Consider the following 22249-nt stretch of genomic DNA (forward strand, 5'->3'; position numbering starts at 1 on the left):
AGCTCAATTGACTTAAATGCTCTTATTACTTAAATGTAATAAAGCCACTCCCCCCCCCCATGCTTTTCCAATCAGTGGATTCCACGTTTTGGAATCCGCTGAGATGACGACCCTTGGATTCCTAGAGACAAGCTCAACTTGCAGCCCAAAGCAACTTCCTGGAAGGACAATATAAAAACACCCCGAGAACAGTGCCTCTGCAGCTGTGTATGTCTGTCAGTTGAGGACACTATTCATTATATGTTGTACTGTATATGAAATTCCGAGGGCTAAATACTTAAAGAAACCCCTCAAGTTGATTGCCAGCTTTAGTGACATCAATAGAATCAATTACCTGCTATCTAGCTCAAACAAACCAGTTACGTTTGACACAGAGAAGTTTGCGCTAAAAACCTCGCAACTCAGGAAAACCCTAGAGTCTTGCGTCTGGAGTTTCCCGCCATTTCCCTCCATTTATGTATATCTGTGAAGTGTTTTATAATGTTTTAATCATACGTGCTATGATACGTTTTTGAGACCTGTCCGTTTTTGTTTGTTCTGAGCTATAACCTGTATTTGGTTGGCCTATAGAATCTGACGACGGTGACAAAACAGTTATAGCCAGAAAGTGTGGTTCCCTACTGACCTCTGAATTTGCTAGTCATCTACCTGTTCCTTTATTTACACTAAACTGTAACCTTTTTTCTCATCTTTAGCTTATAAACATCTATAAAAATAATCAGGATGTCAGTCCTTTTCACAAGGAAACTCAGATCGTCGCGTTCAGGTGGGTAATGACCAAGTTTAAGAAAAACCACTCAGAATTGTTGTTTAAAATGTCATTTAAAATAATTTCTAATAAGGCAGGAAAAACCCCCAGCTGTGTGGAAAACACAGTGTCTGCAAACTCATACTTGCTCTTCCAAACATGGGTTTGCCACAGTAATGGGGCAAAAATCCCTTAAATGAGACTCCTTTGCAACATGGCCTCTGTTGTCCTGCTAGTGTGTTTGAGAGAGCCAGGCCTTAGGGAAACCAATATTCACAATAGATTATAGCAGACCTTTCCAAACCTTTCGGACGTGCATCATTTCGTGACATAGTGATTCAGTTTTCCTAGCAAACCGGAGGTCAAACTAACCCCTTTCCAGCCCTGGGAGGAGTGTGGGGAGCGTTTGCGCGACACACCTACACACTGCAGCAGACACACTGACGTGTCGTGACGCACAGTTTGGAAAGCTCTGGATTATAGTGATTGGGGCAGTCAGGGTTGGCCAAGGCTTTCTGCAACCCTTTGGGTCCCTTCCGACTCTACAATTCTGTGATTTTCTTTGCAACCCTGATGGTTTGGTCCAGATTCCTAATCTGCCTCTTTTTCCTCCTCTCCGAGCAGCGAGGGCAGCATTATAGCCTACTACTGGTCAGAGTTCAGTGTCCCTAAACACAATGTGGAAGCGCTTGACAGGGCCATGGCCAACATCCAGGCTTCAAATGAGGCAGGGATGAAACAGAGGGGGAGCTATGAAATGCGAGTTGAGACGGTCGTCGCTTTCCGTAAGTCTCTTTTCTCTTCTCCCCACCTCCTGTTCAGTCACCTCAGCCTTGATTGTGAGAACCTGAGTGTTTCATCCCATAGGAAATTTCAGCTGCCTATTTGGCTTTGGAAAATGAGAGCCAAATATGTGTGGGGAAGACATAGTGGCTGACTAGGGCTAGATCTGCACGGCTATCAAACAAACGCTCTGAAAACGATCTGCTAAAAACCATTGTAAAGCTCACAATTGAAAAGGTCATTTCAGCTCTACACCGCCATCTGGTGTCACAGTGTTATAACGCATTTATAACGCTGTATTTTGACTAATGTAGCTGAGTCCTTGGGCTGTTATGGGTTGGAGACTCAGCCATTCGGAAGGCCCAATTCACCCATGCCCTAAGTCCTAACATTCTGCAGTTGCTGAGTGGTTAGGAACAGTTTGGAGAACTTTCCCTTTTAAAAGATCGGTTCTCCAAACTTTTCCTAACTGCTCAACATCTGCAAAAAGTTAGGACTCAGGGCAAGGGTTTATTGGGGCTTCCGACAGATTTGGTCAATGGTCAGGTACAAAACGGCCGAGGTGCTTGTGCATTTCTGAGCTTTATCAGGGAACTTTAAGAGGTTTCTTTTATTTAGGGTAAGACACAAAGGCTTTTCTTTTGTTTCAAAAATGTTGTTTTGTTTAAAGGCTACACTATTATAGGTGCCCCATAATACCTGTTCCATGTTTGTAAGAACTCATTCTTCCTGTGTCGTGGCACTCGCACTTTGGAACGCCCTGCCTATTGATCCAGGCAGGTGCCTTTGCAGTCGTCTTTCTGGCGTCTGCTAAAAACGTTCTTCTTTAGACAAGCCTACCCACATGTTAAGAAAGTTGATGTGAGTTTTAATCTGTTTTTAGTCTTATTTTTATTTTAACTCACTTTTCTTATTGATAATGTTATTGTTTTATCTTTTGCTGTAAACCCCTTCAAGGAGGAGTTGTTGTTTTTTAACAATCAAGCAGCGTATACATTTTATGGAATGAGTAAATTTAAATATTGCACCCTTATAATGAGGGGTTCCGGTGGGGGAGAGAGGCCTGGGGCTGGCATATTAAAGGTCCAGAGGACATTTGAATTTTCTCTTCAGAATAAGGAATGTAAAGATTGCCTCCCCTACCCCCACTGCCCCCCCCACCCTGTGCACCGATTCTGATGGTAATATCTCCCTGCCCCCTGCCAAAACCATCCTAATTAAAAATGTTCCTGCAGCAAAACTTGCTAACTGAGGAGCTATAAGAATGTTACTTCATTCGTACTTCAGAAGTTTATTTATGGGTCTGCAGTACAGACTGCGGTGTCGGGTGGATTTTTGGGGAGGGAAATCCACAACAATGAAATGAAATACATCTTTTTGGCTGAGTCATGGTGACTCATCCACTTCTACATTCTCACAAAGGATCCTTGCATTTGAGTCCATCAAAGTAGGGGGAGAGATGAGCCAACCTTTGTGTCTCCAGGGAATGCAGACAGGCTGGGTTCCCCCTACAACGGGGCCTGCACAATTAATGTATTTTCTCTCTCTCTCTCTTTAACTCCTAGCTTCTGATCCAGATATCATTAAGGCAAAACGGGACAGTAAGTACTGTGATTGGTTTTGTAGCCATACAAGACTCATTGCGTCGTCTGTACAAGGGGGCCTTTTCCTCCTCTCCGTCTGGGAGAGACAGGAGCGTCCGAGTCTGGGGAACAAGGCTCTGCTAAGTTATGAAGGGCAACCCACTCAGAACAGCCTCTGCAGAGTCCAAATCAGTTTTGTGGCTGGGTTGGTTTCCTCAAGCGAAGCTTCCTAAGATGAATTTGCTTTGGAGACAGAGAAGCCGCTTCTTAATGCCTTGTTTTTGACATTTGGGGGTTTTAGAGGTGCAAACAGAGCTGGACAGACTTCAGCCTTGCACGACCAACTCTTACCTATTCTTCCTTGCCCACCCAACCTGGTTTATTTAGCAAGCAAAAATTGGGGAGGGGGGGACCAAAAGCATGCCCCAAGCATTGTGAAAATGTCCTCTTCTTAACATGAGGGGAAAGAGTTTAAATTGCATGACCAAAAATCATGCAGGTTTTAGGAGCGTTTATTTCCCCCTATAATAGCCAAGCATATTGGTGAACATGGTGGGTTTTTTTAACCATTTGGCCTCAATTTAGTATCCTGCCCTGTTGAACTCTTTCTTGGGACTTTGTTTGAAATGGACCGCCTGGTCCTTCATTGCTTTTGCATTCTCCCTATTGAGACCCCCTCCTCCTCCTCCTCCTCCCTCCCTCTCTCCCCACCTTCTCAGACAGCTGCAGCTATGCCTTGCATGCGAAAGAGGGCGTGGTCACCAGCTTCACCACGCCCGGGTTCCCAAACAGCGCCTACCCGTCCAATGCGCGATGCCTCTGGGTCCTGAGAGCCGACGCCGATTCCGTCATCAGCCTGACCTTCACGACGTTCGACTTGGAGCCCTGCAACGTGGGGAACGACTTTGTCAAGGTGTACGACACGCTGAGCCCCGTCGAAGCCCACGCGCTGGTAAAGTAAGTCGGCTGCCCTTCCCCGTTGAATGAATCCTCTGAAGTGCAGGGGCAGCAAGCATTCGTGGCACGCCTGGAAGGAGACGGTGGGCTCAGCTTCTGCTCTTGCTGGCCGCTTTTAAGTTTCAAAGGCTCTTTGCGGTACAGAGAGAAGGGCCCATAGCTCAGGAGCAGAGAAGGTACAAGGTTCAAAAGCAGAGCAGTACCAGCCTGGCACCAGCTTGCCTGCAGGAAATGCCCGAAGGAAGGGTACAAGGTGCCATCCAACCATCTCAGGGTCTCCACTCTGGAGTTGTATAGGGTTCACTCTTGGGCCTTATCCTCTGAAGGCAGCCCTGCTTAGGGAAGTTTTAATGTTTGATCTTTTATTGTGTTTTTAATATCCTGTTGGAAGCCACCCAGTGGTTGGGGAGGCCCAGCCAGGTGGGCAGGGTATAAGTCAATCAATCTTTATTACGGTCCAGAGACCCAACAAATCGTTACAAAGCAATGCACAATTCAGACAGCCTACTTCCAGGTTAAACAAGCATTTTGTTCAGACTTAAAGATAGGGATCATTGGTTCTTGCAACCACCGATAAAAACTTCGCCACTGCTAATGTTCTAGCGTTTGTCCAGTCTTCCAGTAGGAACCTGACATAGTGAGCCTCTGATTTTCCCAGGAAAGGTACCAGCAAGGGTTTTATTTATTTATTTATTTATTTAATACTATTTATTACTATTATTCTGAAGATGTCCCGCAAGGCAGTGGAGGTTTAGGATCAGAGTTTTTCTTTCTCCTTGCAAACAAATTACAATGCAATGTGCCAATGGCTCGATTAAAATCAGCTAACATTAACATCTTTGGTTTTTTTACGCGGCATCCTTCTAATAGTTAAAATGAAAATGGTTGCAATGCTAAAGAGCAGCTTTTTCCTGGTGCCCCCCAGATCCAGTGTCAAGAGGTGGAGGGGCCAATCGCAAGGATATGGTATTGTGGTGGGCTTTGGATTCATTGGGAGCAACCGTAGCTCTCGTTGCTCATCTCCCGAATGAACTTTGTGGTTCTTAAGCCCACTTCCAATATGGAGGAAGAGGAGCAGCTGCAAAGAGTGGCTGTTGGGTGGTAGACTCTCTTTTCTCTTCCCCTCACCCACCACTTGGTGTTTTCCTCCCTCCCAGGCTGTGTGGCAGCTACGGACCATCCTACAACCTGACCTTTGTCTCCTCTACAAATGTTCTCCTGGTCATGCTGATCACAGATGCCACAGAGCGGTATCCCGGGTTCAAGGCAGAGTTCTTCCAGATGCCAAAGAAAAAACGTAAGAGCCCTTGGCAGCCACTTCTTGTCTATCTGTCTGCCTGTCCATTCATAACATTGTAGAGTTGGAAGGAGCCTTAAGGATCCTCTAGTTCAGTGTTTCCCAAACTTGGGTCTCCAGCTGTTTTGGTACTACAACTTCCATCATCCCTAGCTAGCAAGACCAGTGGTCAGGGATGATGGGAACTGTAGTCCCAAAACAGCCGGAGACCTAAGTTTGGGAAACACTTAACTAGTCCTCTGCGGGAGGCAGTGGAAGACAGAAGTGCCTGGCGTGCTCTGGTCCATGGGGTCATGAAGAGTCAGACACGACTAAACAATAACAAACTAGTCCAACCCCTGCAATGCAGGAATCCCTGCTAAAAAGCAAAGGCCACTTACATTCACGAACATATATAGTCTATTTCTAACCCAAGGGCCACATTCCCTTCTGGGAAACTTACCAAGGGCCGCATGCTGTTGGTGGGAGGGTCTAGAGGCAAAAGCAGGCAGAGCAATGAATGCGAATTTTACCTTTGTGCAGTAGGCTAGTTTCTGTGCTCCCACATCTCCCTGCCCTTGCGCAAGAGTCACGCTCCGAGGGCACAGTCCTGCCAGGTGAAAACTCCTGGTGTGGGCAGGGGCAGTGAGGGGTTTGACCTGGGGAAACTTCAGGGGGCCGGATGCAGAAGCCTGGAGGGGCCACATTCTGCCCCTGCGGCCTGAGGCTCCCCACCCCTGATTATGGAAGATTGAGTTATAGAGGAGAAGGTTGGGTTAAAAAGCATCTACGGCCGAAAATCATCTTGTGGGTAATCCATCCTTTTGTAAGAGGGAAGCTGGGGCATAATTTTCCCTTTTTTTGTCTTGGAACAACTGGGCAATAAATAGCATCTTGCTTCTGCTCTAACGATGCCTTCTAACAAGAGATGCGCATGGGGCTGAGTCAGAGGACAGATGTGAACAGGTGAGGCGTAATTGGTCTCCTGAGTCCTATCCAGGCCTATCTGGTACCTCCGGAGACCGGCTTACCCTCATTAAGGACATTCTGCCCACGTCTCTCTTCCTGTCGGCTTGTCCTTGCAGCTTCAGAAGTAGGGCTCACTTCCTTTGTTTGCTTCCATCCCGCTTATTCTAGATTGTGGCGCAGATTTGACGGCAATATCCGGAACCTTCTCCTCTCCTTATTACCCAGCCCACTATCCTCCTGGTATGGATTGTGTCTGGAATATAGTGGTAAGAGCAGCTCCTTTCTTACTTGGACCTGACTTAGTTTAACTGCTGCCTTTGCACAGTGAGCTGGGGCCAAAGCATATTGCAACATGCAGCTGTGTGTGCGCTTGTGTGTGTGTGTTGGGGGAAGAAAGCAGCTTGCACGCCGTATCAATAAATTTTGAAAACCACCCAAAACAATTTAACAAACAGAAGACGGCTGCATTCCCATGGGCAGCCCATTCTATTACCCCAACGTTTCACTTACTGTTGATTTCCGTGTTATATTTGAGCTCCCATACGACGTAAAAGCCACTTTCGGAAATACAGTGGAATTCCACGCCGTGTTAGCACTTGTTTCCGTATTACTGGCTTCCAGTTTTCAAAGCATGTGCTCAGGTTGGCTGCTGTGGGGAAACAAGAGGAGTTTGTGCACCATTGTCCTGGTCTGTCAGGCTGCTCTTAGCCTCTGGTTGCTCCCAAGAAAGATACATGGTGGTGGTTGTTCTTTTTAATCTGATGCTCTGTTACCAAAGTAGCTTGGAGGTATATTTCCCAGCACAATTCAAAGTGTTGGTGTTGACTTTAAAGCCCTAAACCAGGCCCTCCAGATGTTTTGAGACTATAGTTCCCATCATCACTCACCACTGGTCCTGCTAGCTAGGGATCATGGGAGTTGTAGGCCAAAAACATCTGGAGGGGCGAGGTTGAGGCTCCCTTCTACAATTGGATCAAAGACTTATATAAACTCGCAACATATCAAGAACTTGCATAATAATGCAGACTTGCCATGGACAAATTCAACGATATTTAGAATCTGTTCTTACAAATACTGTAATAGGTTAAGATCTGGTGAAGTACAACAACAACTTTGTAAAGTTAAAATAGAAAGAAAAAAATGCGTTCTAAAACTCAATGAAAAATCCCATAGTTGATGTGGGCTGCTCTACAGCGCCCTCTGGTGTCACATGTTTGTAATGCAGTTACAATGACATAGTTGACTGGGTGTAGCTGAGTCCCTCATCTCTTTTCCCACCACCCACATCTTGTCCTCAGGTCCCCACGGAGAAGAGAGCGAAGGTGCGCTTCAACAACTTCTTTCTTGCAGAGCCTGGCATCCCACTCAATTCCTGCCCCAAAGACTATGTGGAAGTCAACAACGTCAAGTAAGAGAGCTAAGTGCCAAAACTGGGCGTGAGATAAGGGGTGAAACTAAAATCTGGGATGTGGTCTGCCTGGCTAGGTTTACACAGATGGTGAGAAATAGAGATGGCAGACAACAAGGCGATGGCTTTATGGAGAAACGGAGCCTTTATATAATATTTTGGGGTGGAAAGAAAAGGATAATGTAAACCCAATTTGCAATTTATTGTATTAATTTATCACATTGGGTTTTGGTATGGAAATTTGTTCCGATGTGCTTAGGTCTGGTTTCTGCTTTTGTTTTATTTGGCACCTGTTGTTCTACTTGGTTATGTTATAAATAAGCTCAAGTGTTATTGGTTTTTTTTTAAAGTTAGAGCTAACTATTGGATCTGGGGACCCCCAACCCACTGAGGCTGTGATTTCTTAGAAGGAGCTGGAATGTGAATGTTGGCAGGAAAGAGACCTGGCTCCCTGCCCAAAGGCTTCAGGGTCCCATCCTGGGCCAGGACAGGGTCAAAGTCAGCGTAGCTCAGGGGCACCGCTCCTCCACATGGCCTTGGCATCCCCGGGGATGCTGTAGTGGCACATCTCTTGCCAGCTGCTGCTGCTGCTGGCAGTGGGGCTGGACCGGGTTTGCAGCCTTAAATCGGAAAATATCTGCAGAGTACTGCAGCTCTGAAATAAATGGGCATTAAAGACACCAGTTCCAAAAGGGACTCTTAAGAACTGAAAGCAGAGACGCTGTGTGTGCTTTTGTAACCCAAGAAAGTGTTTAATAAAAATAATTAGAAAAACAAAACAAAATGTACAGTTTTAAAGAGGAATGGCAAGCACTATATTAAAACAGCTTAAAACGGCAAATCGTTTAACATAAAGAGCACTGTTTTCATTTAAAAAGCCCCAGACGGCATAGCTGTCAGAGATGATGGGAGTCATAGTGAGAGTTGGCAAAGGCATATATACAAATAGGTTTTCAGAAAACCTGACTGTGGTGCTACCACTAAAAAGCTCCCGTCTGCTATGCTCTCCATTGAACCTCTAATGGTGACAGGGTGGAGAGCAGAGCATCTGAGGCTGAGCTCAATGCACAGGCAGGCTCAGATGGGACAAGGAGGTTCTGGAGAGAGCCTTAGGTTCCCATACTGTTCAGGGAAACCAGCTCCTTAGTGCAGCAATTCAGTGACTGGGCAGGACTAGTCTTGTATATACTGTCTTGTGCAATGGGCTTGCTCTCTTATGGTGGGGAGGAATGGGGAAACCCTTGTCCACCTCAGTGTCTGTGTTTGGAATGATGTTGTCTTAAAAAAAGGACTGTCTCTCCTCTCATTGGCTCCCTGCCTCCGTGTGATCCCTTCAGGTACTGCGGTGAGAAGAAGCAATTTGTAATATTGAGCAAAACCAACAAGATTTCCGTCCGTTTCCATTCGGATCTTTCATTGGTAGACAGCGGCTTTTCGGCAGAGTTCATGTCCTACCAATCCAACGACCGTAAGTGGGAATGCTGTGAGGTTGGGGGTGAGGTGCTGGGAGTGGGTCGGATGGGTCAGATGTGGGGGGGAGACTTAAAGCATTTGGACCTTTTAAACGATGAAGGAGGGCATGGAAGAGGTTCATCGCCTGGTGCACAGCTTGGAGGAAGGAGAAAAGAAATGTTATTGACCACATTCCCTTTGCACCTTCAGAAGTAATTTCTGATATTCCTTTTCTGGCCTCTAGCATCCAAGGGTGGCCTTAGCAGTTGCAAGGGGAAGAGACTTTTCCCAGGGGAAAGAGACTTCCAGTGGGGCAGACTGAAAACACCCCATTGAAAAAGGAGGCAGGGAATTGGTACTCTGCACTGTTTGCAAGAGTTAACATACCTCTCCTCTCTCCCTTCACCCCAATTTCTGACTTGCAGCCTGTCCAGGCAAATTCGCCTGCAACACCGGCCGCTGTATCGCCAAGACCCTGCGTTGCGATGGCTACAACGATTGCACGGATGCCAGCGACGAGAAAAACTGCAGTGAGTCCTTCTCCTCTGCTCAGCTCCCTTGAGAGAATTTGGAAATGTGGATATGGAACGGGGCTACGTATGTTTTGTGCCTTGATCTTGCATTATAGCAGATCTGGTTTCTGCCACCAAGTGAAAGTGTGCAAATTTGACTATGCCTCATACGGTTTGAAAAACCGTTCCAAAGATGAGCTGTTGGGAGTGCCAAAAAATATATATATGTTCCTTTATAAAACTCCTGGAAATCCCAATTTCCACACCCCAACCTACCCTCCGGCCTAGGAGGTTTTGGCAGGCAATGTCTTCTACATCATTTGATGCATATGTTTGCCATCATATGGTCTAGAAACTTGCTTTTAAAAACACACAAATAAAAGCCATGATTCTCTGGGTGGTGAATTCTGTGGCCAGCACCAAACGCAGCTGCTGTGGTGAAGGGTAGTTTCCAGACCTTTTGGCACAAAAGATGAATGGCATAGCTTCGCTGAAGGGCAAGTCCTGACCTGCCATAGAAAGAGCATAGAGAGGGCACTGCCTTTCATCTGGGACCTGGGAGACCAGGGTTTGAATCTCCACTCAGCCATGAAGCTCACTGAGTGTGATCTTGTTGTGCCTGTCACTGCCTCTCAGCCTAACCATCCTCACAAGTTCATTTGTGGGGAATTAAATGTGGGGAGGAACCATGTACACCACCTCGAGCTCCTTGGAGGAAAAGGTGGGATAAATATGTGATAAATAAATTAAAAGGCTCCAGAAACGTGTGCCTGTTGAGGAAAAAACCCAAGAGGGTTGTCTCCAATGCTGGTCCTGCTCAGAGTAGACTCACTGAAGTCAATGGATTACAAAAAAAGTTTTCTTTTTAAAAGCAAGCTATACAAAATTCTGCAAAACAGGATGTGAGGACAATCTACATAGTCCATATGCAATTATAGATTATTGTAAAAACAAAACAAAAAACCAGACATAAAATAACTACTCATGCTCATTGATTTCAATGGGACTACTCTGAGTAGGACAAGCACTGGACCAGCACCAGTGTATTTTTCCTGCTTTTTGCACGCTTCCCTTCATGACTCGCAGATTCCAGGTCAGGATCGGTGCCTCGTTGTGCAAGCGTTGGGTTCTCCCAAACTCTACTTCAGCCATCCCATATCTGACGCTCTGTGGGGCCCTGTTGTTCTGTAAATTACCAGGTTGTGCTGCCTCTCTTAACTGCTTCTCTGCCTCCTTCCTCCCAGCTTGCACCGAGAAGCAGTTCAGATGCCGGAACGGTTATTGCAAGCCGAAATTGTGGTTCTGCGACGGCATGGACGACTGTGGGGACGGCAGCGATGAGGCTGAGTGCAGTGAGTGTGGACTGGGAAAGGGGGTCTTGGTCAAAGCGATGTGAGGCTGCGGGGGGGGGGGAGCGGGCTGTCCCCTCCCGCTGCCTCTGCTGTGCCAGGGATCTGTGTGGGTGCCTTTTTGCTTCTTCTTTTTTTGCAATTTTGACCTGTGGCTTCTCTTTCCGTTGGGCAGAATGTCCGGCAAATAACATCCGGTGCAGCAATGGCAACTGCATCCCAGAGAGCAAGAAATGCGACGGCAAGGATGACTGCGGCGACGGCAGTGACGAGGGGAGCTGTGGCCGTGGTACGACTCTTAGCACAATGGGGAGCCATAAGGAATCATTGGGTTGGGAGGGTCTGTTGCCCTGTCTGCCCTATGCCAGCCCCCAGATGCCTGCCTTCTCCCAGCCAGTCCAGGGTGCGAGTCCCTGCCTGTCAGCTTCACTCTTGCTCTTGTAGAACTTGGCAGGGAGGAGAAGGAGGGAGACAAAACTCAAATTAGTTGGCTCTGCCCACCATCAGCTCTGCTGCCTCCCCTACTGTTGGCTTCTTTGCCTTGCACCCTGCCAGTCTCAGGGGGCACCAGCAACCCCTGCTACGCCAAGGCCCTCAGAACGGGACTTGCAGTCAGTTGCTAGGGACGGCACCGCTGTGGGGTAATGGTTGGAGTGTCAGGCTACGGCCTGGGAGGGAGCAGGCTTCAAATCTCCCCCACTTGGCCATGAAACTCCCTGGGTGTGACCGTGGGCCATTCAGCATCTCTCAGCCTAACCTACCTCCCAGGGTTGTTGTGGGAATACAACAGGGAGGGGGAAAGAACTGTGTACGCCACCACAGAGGAAAAGTTAGTAAATAAATGAAAGGAAATAACCAGAAAACTGGGGGGAACTCACTTTGTGCACTTGAATAGTTCAGGTCTGGTTTTAGAATCCAGAAGCAGAGCACAGCCTTCCTGCAATTTGAGGAGGTTTCATTGGCAGCAGGGGAGACAGATAAACAACCCCCCCCCCACACACACACCAATGTCCCAGTATTTGTTCTGGTTTCCTGAAATCTCAGTGCCTTAGCTGTGTAGGGGGCAGCACTTACCCTTGGAACTCCCTGCCTATTGATATCAAGCAGGTTCCTTCACTGTGCTCTTTCCGGTGCTTGCTAAAAACATTCTTGTTTAAACAAGCCTACCCAGATATGCTTATAAAGTTGGCATAATCTGTTTTAGCATTTCAATGTTTGTATGTTGCAAACTAGGGCTGTAAATTTTTCTGTCCTTTTTTTTTTTTTTTTTTGTAAATCGCTTTGAGGGTGTTTAAAAACAAAACAGTCAAGCATTGCATAAATTTTGTGAAACGAATAACAATAGAGACATGCATAGCAGCAAACAGCCTTTCCCCACGAGGATGATGGTTTCCAGGGACCAGGATGTGCAGCGGTCCTGGAGTCCCTCTCTGCTCTGCTCTGAATTTCCCCAGCAGGGAGATTCTTACTGAACGCAAGCAAGATCCTCTATGGACATGGATTTCTCTGTGCTTAGCATAGGGAATGCTGCTGTGCTAAATGTTTCCTGGCGCTGAGCCTCCTTGCCTGTGGTTTGCTTGCAGTGGACACCGTCTCCTGCAAAACGTACACCTACAAGTGCCGCAATAACCAGTGCTTGAGCAAGAAGAACCCGGAATGCGATGGGAATAAGGACTGCAGTGATAACTCGGACGAGGACAATTGCAGTGAGTTATGGTTCTAGCTGTCACCTTTTGGGAAGCCGATGACCTGAGATGCACTCTTGCACGGCTAGCAGAGGGTCAGCAGCCCAAGAGCACTTGACCGAAATGTCACTCACGTCTCAAACGTAAAAGAGAACAAGAACAATAATTTACTATTTATACCCTGCCCATCTGGTTGGGTTTTCCCAGCAACTCTGGGCAACTCCCAACAGAATATTAAAAACATTCAAACATTAAAAACTTCCCTAAACAGGGCTGCCTTCAGATGTCTTCTAAAAGTCAGGTAGTTATTTATTTCCTTGACATCAGATGGGAAGGCATTCTACTACCGAGAAAGCCCTCTGTCTGGTTCTCTGTAACCTTACTTCTTGCAATGAGGGAACTGCCAGAAGGCCCTTGGAGTTGGACCTCAGTGTCTGGGCTAAATGTTGGGGGTGGAGATGCTCCTTCAGGAGCAACAATAGGCTGCTTCTAGGGTTGTTGTAACAGTATGATAATGCATGTGAAACCCTTTCAAGGGTTCAGGCAGTATATAAATGCTAAGCGTTCCTACTACAAGCCTATTTCGCCTGTTTTGCAAATGCCTGCAATGACACCCCTCTCTAGCTGCCAGTTAGAATCATAGAATCATAGAATCATAGAGTTGGAAGAGACCACAAGGGCCATCGAGTCCAACCCCCTGCCAAGCAGGAAACACCATCAGAGCACTCCTGACATATGGTTGTCAAGCCTCTGCTTAAAGACCTCCAAAGAAGGAGACTCCACCACACTCCTTGGCAGCAAATTCCACTGTCGAACAGCTCTTACTGTCAGGAAGTTCTTCCTAATGTTTAGGTGGAATCTTTTTTCTTGTAGTTAATTTTGCAGAAGCATTTGGAGGCAGGGCTGGGAAACCTGTGGCCTTCTGGATATTGCTGGGTTACAACTTCCAGCCAGTGTGGCCAGTGAACAGGGATGCTGGGAGTTTTAGTTCAGCAGCACCTGGAAGGGGGTTTAGAAGCCGTCTGTAAGGGTCTAGAAGCAGGAGTGATGTGTGATGTTGCTTGGGGATCGCAGGAGGGCAAATTTACTCATGCGTTGGTGTTCTGACTCTTGCTCCTTCCAGACTGCGGCAAGCGCTTCTACAGCAAGCAGTCCCGGATTATCGGTGGGGAGGACTCCGAAGAGGGCGAGTGGCCGTGGCAGGTCAGCTTCCACACCAAGGACACCGGTCACTTCTGCGGGGCCTCCTTGATATCTCAGAATTGGGTGGTGTCTGCAGCGCATTGCTTCCAGGATGACTGGAGGAGGTGGGTAGAGATCTAGGATTTCTCCAGTAATGGACTGGCTTATGTTCTGCATATATGCTTGAACCTGAGGGTGAGCCTTCTGGGTCCATCTTGTAGCGTGCTGGGAGTGCATTGAGTCCAGTGGAGCATGGGATGCTGCCGTTTTAATTTCGCATAAACCAGAACAGGAGCTGTCTTGCACCCAAGATCGAGGGGGGGGGCAGCGTGCATTGAGGCGCATGTGCCATTATGAGTGTGACACATGTCGCAATCACACAATGTCATGCACCTGGTGCATGTTGCGCATGTGTGACGTCATGCACATGTTGCTCTCCTGATGCTGGGAGGAGGCGGAACGTGGAGCTCAGTGCAACTTCCTCTCTCGCGCTCAGGAGGAGCCAGCCACTGAAGCACACTGCCCCACATCCTCTGCCCCTTCCACATCAAGGGGGCCCAGCCTCCTGCTAGCGCATACTGAGGAGGCTGAAGACACCTGCACCCTAGGAGCTGGCACGCCTGAACCAGAACAAACTGTGACCCAGGAGATTGTCTGGTTCCAGTTTCCCCTCCATCGTGGGCTTTGCAAATAATTTTGGAAAGCTACCATTCTCTTAAGACAAAGCTTCTTCTGCAATGCATCATGGATGCATCTCATGCAGGGCTTCGGTTCTAAGGGTTCAGCATAGATACGAAATCATGTATACCCAAATAATTGGAGCCACCCACCCCCTCCCCTGCAATGGATAGAGGGGGAGAGAGAATTCTCAGCACACCAAGAATCCCTGTTCCGAGGGGACCTCGTCCAGCAAGCAAGGCGAAGAGCTTCTAAGCTCTTTTTGCACTTGGCAACCCAAGCAGACCCAGCATAGATAGAGCTTCTAAGCTCTCCACCTTCATTGGATCAAATTTCTGCGACTTCAACCAGCCGTGTATAGTTGAAGTCGCACAACTTAATGGCGTGGTAGATGAGATTGTGCTTTACCAGACTGACTATACTTTTTACCATTGGCATTGTAGTAATTACCAAAAGGCCATACATAGATGAGATGCTAGGGCATGGGTAGGCAAACTAAGACCCAGGCCGGATCCGGCCCAATCGCCTTCTAAATCCAGCCCGTGGACAGTCCGGGAATCAGCGTGTTTTTACATGAGTGCCCTTTTATTTAAAATGCATCTCTAGGTTATTTGTGGGGCATAGGAATTCGTTGATTCCCCCCCCCCACTTCAAAATATAATCCGACCCCCCACAAGGTTTGTGGGACAGTGGACTGGCCCCCTGCTGAAAAAGTTTGCTGACCCCTGTGCTAGGGATTCTTTAGATGAGTTTTGGCACTGCTTGCCTTTTTGGGCCAGTGGGCACATTTGGGGGAGGCATGGGCAGCTGTTCCAAAACGACTTTCCTTGGGAGTCGAGGGTGTAACTCAAACTTGAGTGCCGCAGGGTGCATGGTGCAATGGTTACCCCCTCTAAAAGAACAGAGCATCCCCTGATCTTCTCACCTGCCAATTCCTCCGCAGGCATTTGGACCACAGGACGATAACAGCCTACATGGGGCTTCTTGACCAGGGCGACAGGAGCAACAGCAACGTTCAGCAGCGGGGCCTGAAGAGGGTCATCCGCCATCCGTACTTCAATGACGCCAGCTACGACAACGACATTGCTGTGGCAGAGCTGTCCAGCCCGGTCGAATTCAACAAATACATCCAGCCTATCTGCCTGCCTGATGTCACCCATGACTTCCCCGTTGGCAAATCCCTGTGGGTGACGGGATGGGGAGCCACTCAAGAATCAGGTGAGTTGGGTGGGGATGTGAAGGGGGCGTCGTAGGCCTTTGGTCTGGACGACTCTTGGTGCCCACAGTTCTGTGATTCCGACTCAGAGGCAGTGACGAGGGGAGTAAAACAAGGGCAGATCTGCAGTTTGGTGGAAGGAGGCAACATTTAAAATATATATCACAAAGATAAAACGAGAGAGTCTTCTCTTAATCCACCACAAGACTTTATCAAGAGTGCATATGCTAAAATCATGACAATCTGTTGTCTGTCTGTCCTAATTGTTCTTTTTCTTTTTTATTTCTTATGTAAGTTGTCTTGCAATAAAATGTTATATATATATATATATATATATAGGACAATCTTAACAAGCACAAAACGATAACCTCCGTCGCTTGGACTGTTGTCCACTAACGAAAATATATATTGTGTCAGCAGCAGTACTGGTCTTGCAGGGTTTATGTAAAGACAGGAGGAAAGAAGAACAAAATGCTAATTAAAATATGTGTTTCATGCACGCCAAACTATGCTGTGGACCAGAGTTCCCCCCAAACTTGGGTTTGCAGCTATTTTCGGACTACAGTTCCCATCATCTCTGACCACTGGTCTTTGCTAGCTAGGGATGATGGGAGTTGTAGTCCAAAAACAGCTGGAGACCCACATTTGGGAGACCCTGCTGGAGACCATAGGCACCATTCCGCCGTACGCCTCATTGTTTGTATAATCTTATAAAGTTTCTCCAGACGATGTAAAAGTTATCGTAGGCAACATTTTACATTAAAAGGAAGCAGCAGCTTCTACCCTGATTCAACTAGAGGGCAGGAACCAATGGCATCTCTTAAGGCATTTAAGAGTTTTTGTGGGGGTTGTGCATCTGGGTGACTTGTAATCGGAGAATCCATTGCACGCTTAGCAGGGCTGGTTTTATTTTTTAAATGCTTAAAAGAGCATCCTGAATAAACTATATCCCTACTAAGGACTATTTGCAAAAATATTGTAAACTGTATGAATGTTAAGGAGGATGCTTGATCACAAACAACTTGGCACCATTGAATTAGATAAACTGAACTATGAAGATAAGCTAAATTTAGGAAAAAATCAACTTTTAGATAATGATTAGGCTAAACTAAAAAGTTTTAAAAAGTCAAATGAATATATCTAAAATTTAAGATATAACATTGGAAAATTAGATAAGGTGGGGACAAGGTGATAAATTGCTGAATTAATTTTTACATTTTGGAACGTAGGAGAGGGAGATGTGAGGAAGTCCAAAAAGGATAAGAAAATATGTTATGAAATGTGATGTTTTTTGTATGTTTCGTTTATTATGTTATAATATAAAAAAAAACCTATTAATAAATATTATATTTTTTTTTTAAAAAATAAACTATATCCCTACTCCCATGCAACTTCTCTGTGGTCCTCTGCAGGCAACGGTGCCAGCATCTTGCAGAAGCTTGAAATCCGTGTTATCAACCAGACCGTGTGCAGGTCCCTGATGGTGCCCAATGACGTGACGGACCGCATGATGTGTGTCGGGGTCCTCACAGGCGGCAAAGATGCCTGTCAGGTAGGAATTTTCCGCAGGGAGAGAGGGGGGCCATGGCTGTGGTGAGCTCAGAATACAGCCCTGCCGACTTCTTACTTACTTCATTAACAAATTGAGGGGGGTTGCAGTAAAAGTCTCAAGGCGACTCGACGAAACAAAATGCAGCACCGTATAAAACCAGAAAAGCTTAAAAACGGGCAACACAAAACATGCAGTGTGCTGCACTGGCAACATATTAGCTAGCCAGTGTGGTGTAGTGGTTAAGAGCGGTAGACTCGTAATCTGGTGAACCGGGTTCGCTTCCCTGCTCCTCCACATGCAGCTGCTGGGTGACCTTGGGCTAGTCATGCTTTTTTGAAGTCTCTCAGCCCCACTCACCTCACAGAGTGTTTGTTGTGGGGAGAAAGGGAAAGGAGAATGTTAGCTGCTGTGAGACTCCTTAGGGTAGTGATATCAAATCCAAATCCAAACTCTTCTTAATAAGAAGAACTGCACTGTGATATCAGTGCATCTACTCTTGAGTAGAACTTGGTTGTCTGCAGCCCACAGGCTCTGCTGTTCGCGGTGGCGCTCCATCATTGCCTCGCCTTGCAATCCCAGCTTCTTCCCTTGGAGGTGCCCGAACCCAGCCGAAGGGCATGGGAACCCCACCAGAACCACAGTGCACCAGGGAGGCCGTTTGGTGCAAATGCTGGTCTCTCCTGAGAACGAAACGGCTCATTGGGCTGGTGGACAAAGGGTCACGAAAACAGGTCCCCTTTCTGAGTATGTGTGTTCTTGTCTCTTTGCAGGGAGACTCTGGTGGGCCACTGGTCAGCCTTGAAGCCAACAACACATTGTTCCTGGCTGGTGTGGTCAGCTGGGGGGAAGGCTGTGCCCAGAGGAACAAGCCGGGAATGTACACTCGTGTTTCGGCGCTGCGGGCCTGGATCAAAGAGCAAACCGGCGTGTAGGTGGCTGCGGCGACTGGGACGGTTCATACGACTCTCCCTTCTTCTGTCTCTGGGTCTATCAAGCTTGCAGCTGAAGACATTCCCCTGTGATAGGAAGGGGGTTCTGCAAATTTTGTTCGCTCCTCTAATTCCTTCTCGGTTTTTTCCCTCCAAAAATGAAACCAGCGACACTCCTGGATTCATTGTATGTGGCCGATTGGATGGGCAGTTGCCCCTTTGAGAGCGCCCCTCTGCTGCTCATGCTCTCTGTCTCCAGAGACTTTCTGAAATATGTTCAATGTGAACCTGCTTTAAATCTGCAAGGGAGCTGGTACCTCCTGTGCAGGCTGCCTGAGGCAGGGGCCCGGAAGGTGCGGTACCCCTAAATGACCACTAGTTGGTAGCATGAGGGCCAAGTAGCCTTAAGTGAACACCAAGTGGCCACTTTTGTGTGTGTGTGTGTGTGTGAGAGAGAGAGAGAGAGAGAGAGAGAGAGGATGAAATGACGCATCGTTCTGTGTTTTTAGGACTCATCTGGTCTGCTGTAGCATGTGTGACGTCTTCTATTTTCTCTTCTCCCCCTCCCTTCCAAAACCCCCCCCAGGATTCCCCATGTGAATAGGATAGTTCCCAGAACATTGTTTGTTTTTCAAAGCAGCTCATAGACCGGAGAGGTTGCCTGTCTTCTGTGTTGCCAGACTACAAACACAGAGAGATATTAATATTGATGGAAATGCCTTGGCTAATAGGATCAAATCTGCTATTTCATCTTGGTATTGTGTCACCTCCCCCGAAAAGGTGTGCTTGATAGTACGGTATTAAATGCAGAGTTAACTGCAAAGTTCTGCAGTTATAAAGGTAACCAAGTTATAAATGAGTGCTCTTGCCCTTTCCCATCTGCCAAATGTTAATTTCCTTGTTGCAGCAGGTTGTCTATCCAGGCAGGCTGCCTTCAGCACCTGAAGCTCCATCACAGGTCCCATAAAATGTGTTTGGGGGGTTAGGATTAGGATTAGGGTTAGGGTATCCAGCATCTGCCCCATTAAACTTTGCCTACCTGGGGCACACCTTAGACTTCATTCCCCGCCTCCCTTCCTTGAGCTCATTGTGTCTCTTTCCTCACCTGGGATAATGGCTCTGGCTGCAGATGTCTCTGCCCATGGGCTAGTTAAAAGGTGTATATCCTTGGGTCAGTACTATATTTTCCCAACATCCTGCAATACTGTTGCTTCTCTTTGCAAATTTATGTAACTGACACCGCCTTGACTTCTACCTTGTCTAAACCTGCACTGATGACTTTGATGTGAAAAGCCTAAAACGAAAGATGAGGCTGTTGTGCTCCTACAGAAGACCTGTTGGAACATCTGCGGCCTGTGCACACCTAAGTGGCTTCAGGATTTCACTCTGTCGGGCAGCAGTAGCTCTGAAAATATCAAAAGGGGAATCCTCCCTTGCAAAGCAGTTGCTTTTGCAAAGGTTAAATACATCTCTGTTCCAACTGAGGGTACAGGTCTTGAGAGCGAATCGAAAGGAGTCTCAGACCTCAATATTGCAGATATTGGCTTTTTTAAGAACCGAGGGGCATTGTAGTCTGTGTCTCAGAATCCTGTATCTCCCCTTGAGCAAGGAGGATTCTAAACAGGGGACTGCTGGGAAGAACAAAACGACATGCAGCAATTTCCAGGTGTCCTGATCCTGCACTGCTGGATCCCAAGAATGGCCTTCTGGGACTTGTAGTCTCCTTTCACTGGGTTATTCTCAAGGATCCAGCTGGTGTAATACACTCAGACCCTCTAGTTTTGTGTGGAAGCTGTGGCCTTTCAGATGTTGTTGAAGGACTCCAACTCAGCCCCAGCAGGGCCAGTGGTCAGGGATGATGGGAGTTGATCCATCAGCACCCCCGACAGACATACCTTCTTCACCTCCGCCTTAGGAGAACATTCTGGGTCTGGGTTTTGTGAAGGGTGGGGGGTGGGGGGGATACTGGCTTCACTTTTCAGTTCACCTCCCTGCTCTGTTTTCCTTTTAAAATAGGGTAGATGTCAGTAGAGCCATAGAGTGTGTGCGAAAATGAGACAGAGAACCCATTTGTATGTGTGCATGAATGAGATTTTTCTGGCCCGTTACAGGTCAGATTGGCATTGCCAATATGTGCCTTAATTGTATATCCTTGTTTAATGTATGGATCTCGGCATGTGATGCTGAAGTTTTGTTTCTGTTTTCGGTGTCAGTGGTAGGTGACTATAGGGGGTCCCTTTTTCTGTCTGGGGGTGCTGTATAGGAATGCAGAGGACACCTTTTAACACGGTGGAACCCCTGATTGTGTAGCGGCAGTACGGAGCAAAGGATGCTGGTGAGCATATGGGGGGGGGGCATGTGCCCTGCACATTTAAAGCAGCGTCTTTCCACTTCGAACATTCATGGCTGCCCGCAAAGAATCCTGGGAGCTGTAGTTTGTTAAGGGGGCAGCGAGCTGTTTGGAGACCCCCCTGTTCTCCCTCCAGAACTACATCCCTTGGGGAATAACAGCTAAGCCCCCTGAAAAAATGGCAGTTCCCAATTTTTATGGGGAAGAAGCCATGACTGTTTAAAGTGGTACATAGTTCCTTGAATGTATGGGGCAGGTGGGGCCTTGGGTAATAAGCACACCAAAGTAGAGATGGATATGGGATGGGGAATAAGGAGGACGTTATAGGGAGAGACCCTCTTTCTCTAGACTCCCTAGGCAGATTTCCTGTTTTTTGTGCCTAATTGTGTTTTCGTTTTGTTTTTATAACAATAAAATGTTTTCTTTATGAAGCTCTGCTACACTTGCTCCAGATATCTTCTATTTCCCGTGTTGTTGGTCTAGTTTATAGATGTGGAGAAAATAAGCAGGGAACAAAAAATAAGTAGTTTTCTAAAACAGGAAAAGTGTCTATTTGCATTTTCAAAAGGGTATTTAATAATCTAGGAAATGTGCCGGTGATTTCCATTTTTGCAAAATGAAGCCACAAGAAGGGACAGATAAGGGGACCCCCCCCCAGTAATTTATCTTTTTTATTTTTTTAAAAGAAAATGTTGCAAAATTATTTTTAAACGAGTTGACTTTCAACTTTCTGTTGTTTATGTATATATTGTACCTTTTAAAAAGAAAATAACACTGTAAATACATCTAAATGGAAACCGTGAAACCCATTTTTGCTGTTGAAGGTCTGAATTGAGATTGTTACGTCTGGTGATTTTTAATCTGCATTAAAACCGATTTTTTTGTACAGAATGTTAGTCTCGTTTGATAACATCGCAACGTCCTGAACTGTTTGTAACAAAAATGATCTCAATACGTTTTCCTTTCCTTTCCTTTTTTTTTAAAGCAGAACTTCATTGGTGTGAGAATGGGAATCAGAGAGGTGGGAGAGAAAACTCAAAGGTCATTTACGTCAACCCCCTGATATAATTTAGGGACCTATATTTATTGACCATGCTGGTTTGTCACTGTGAGGACGGAGTGCTGGACCAGGTGGGGATTTGGCCTGATCCAGCAGGCTATTTTTATGATCATACAGTAGTACCTCAGGTTAAGTACTTAATTTGTTCCGGAGGTCCATTCTTAACCTGAAACTGTTCTTAACTTGAAGCACCACTTTAGCTAATGGGGCCTCCCGCTACTGCTGCGCCGCCGGAGCACGATTTCTGTTCTCATCCTGAAGCAAAGTTCTTAACCTGAGGTACAATTTCTGGGTTAGTGAAGTCTGTAACCTGAAGTGTATCTAACCCGAGGTACCACTGTACAAGAGTAGTGATTAAATGTTAAGGGGAAAAAGCAATAATATATGCTGCTGGTGCTTCCCCCTCCAGCAGATGGCGCTGTGGTCTTGCACAAAGCTAGAAAACCACCACAGCTTGTTATATTAAGGATATAATAAGGATTCAGGCAAACTGTTTCTGCATGAGAGACCCATCATGGAGATAGCTGAGCTGCCCTGTGAATTAGCAGGTGGTGGAGAAC

General features: G+C 46.8%; 1 protein-coding gene and 1 long non-coding RNA gene across 3 annotated transcripts in view; one reads left to right on the top strand and one right to left on the bottom strand.

The window, feature by feature from the left end:
• ST14 (ST14 transmembrane serine protease matriptase) overlaps positions 1-21520 on the top strand; it is a 39236-nt gene extending 17716 nt beyond the window's left edge. For both annotated transcript variants that reach the window (XM_079954512.1, XM_079954513.1), the window contains exons 4-19: positions 696-766; positions 1373-1533; positions 3097-3132; positions 3834-4071; positions 5229-5368; positions 6485-6582; positions 7615-7724; positions 9062-9192; positions 9602-9706; positions 10933-11040; positions 11213-11326; positions 12621-12743; positions 13846-14029; positions 15526-15800; positions 17211-17350; positions 18121-21520. In XM_079954512.1, coding sequence (XP_079810638.1) covers positions 696-766; positions 1373-1533; positions 3097-3132; positions 3834-4071; positions 5229-5368; positions 6485-6582; positions 7615-7724; positions 9062-9192; positions 9602-9706; positions 10933-11040; positions 11213-11326; positions 12621-12743; positions 13846-14029; positions 15526-15800; positions 17211-17350; positions 18121-18282 — 2196 coding nt within the window. In that variant the 3' untranslated portion in view covers positions 18283-21520. The remainder of the gene's footprint in view (positions 1-695; positions 767-1372; positions 1534-3096; positions 3133-3833; positions 4072-5228; positions 5369-6484; positions 6583-7614; positions 7725-9061; positions 9193-9601; positions 9707-10932; positions 11041-11212; positions 11327-12620; positions 12744-13845; positions 14030-15525; positions 15801-17210; positions 17351-18120) is intronic.
• LOC307203680 overlaps positions 1-22249 on the bottom strand; it is a 398536-nt gene that overhangs the window by 140890 nt on the left and 235397 nt on the right. The gene's annotated exons all lie outside the window — the stretch shown is intronic.

The sequence above is a fragment of the Podarcis cretensis genome, assembly GCF_951804945.1.
Source record: "Podarcis cretensis genome assembly, chromosome: 15".
In the NCBI taxonomy this organism is placed as follows: domain Eukaryota; kingdom Metazoa; phylum Chordata; class Lepidosauria; order Squamata; family Lacertidae; genus Podarcis; species Podarcis cretensis.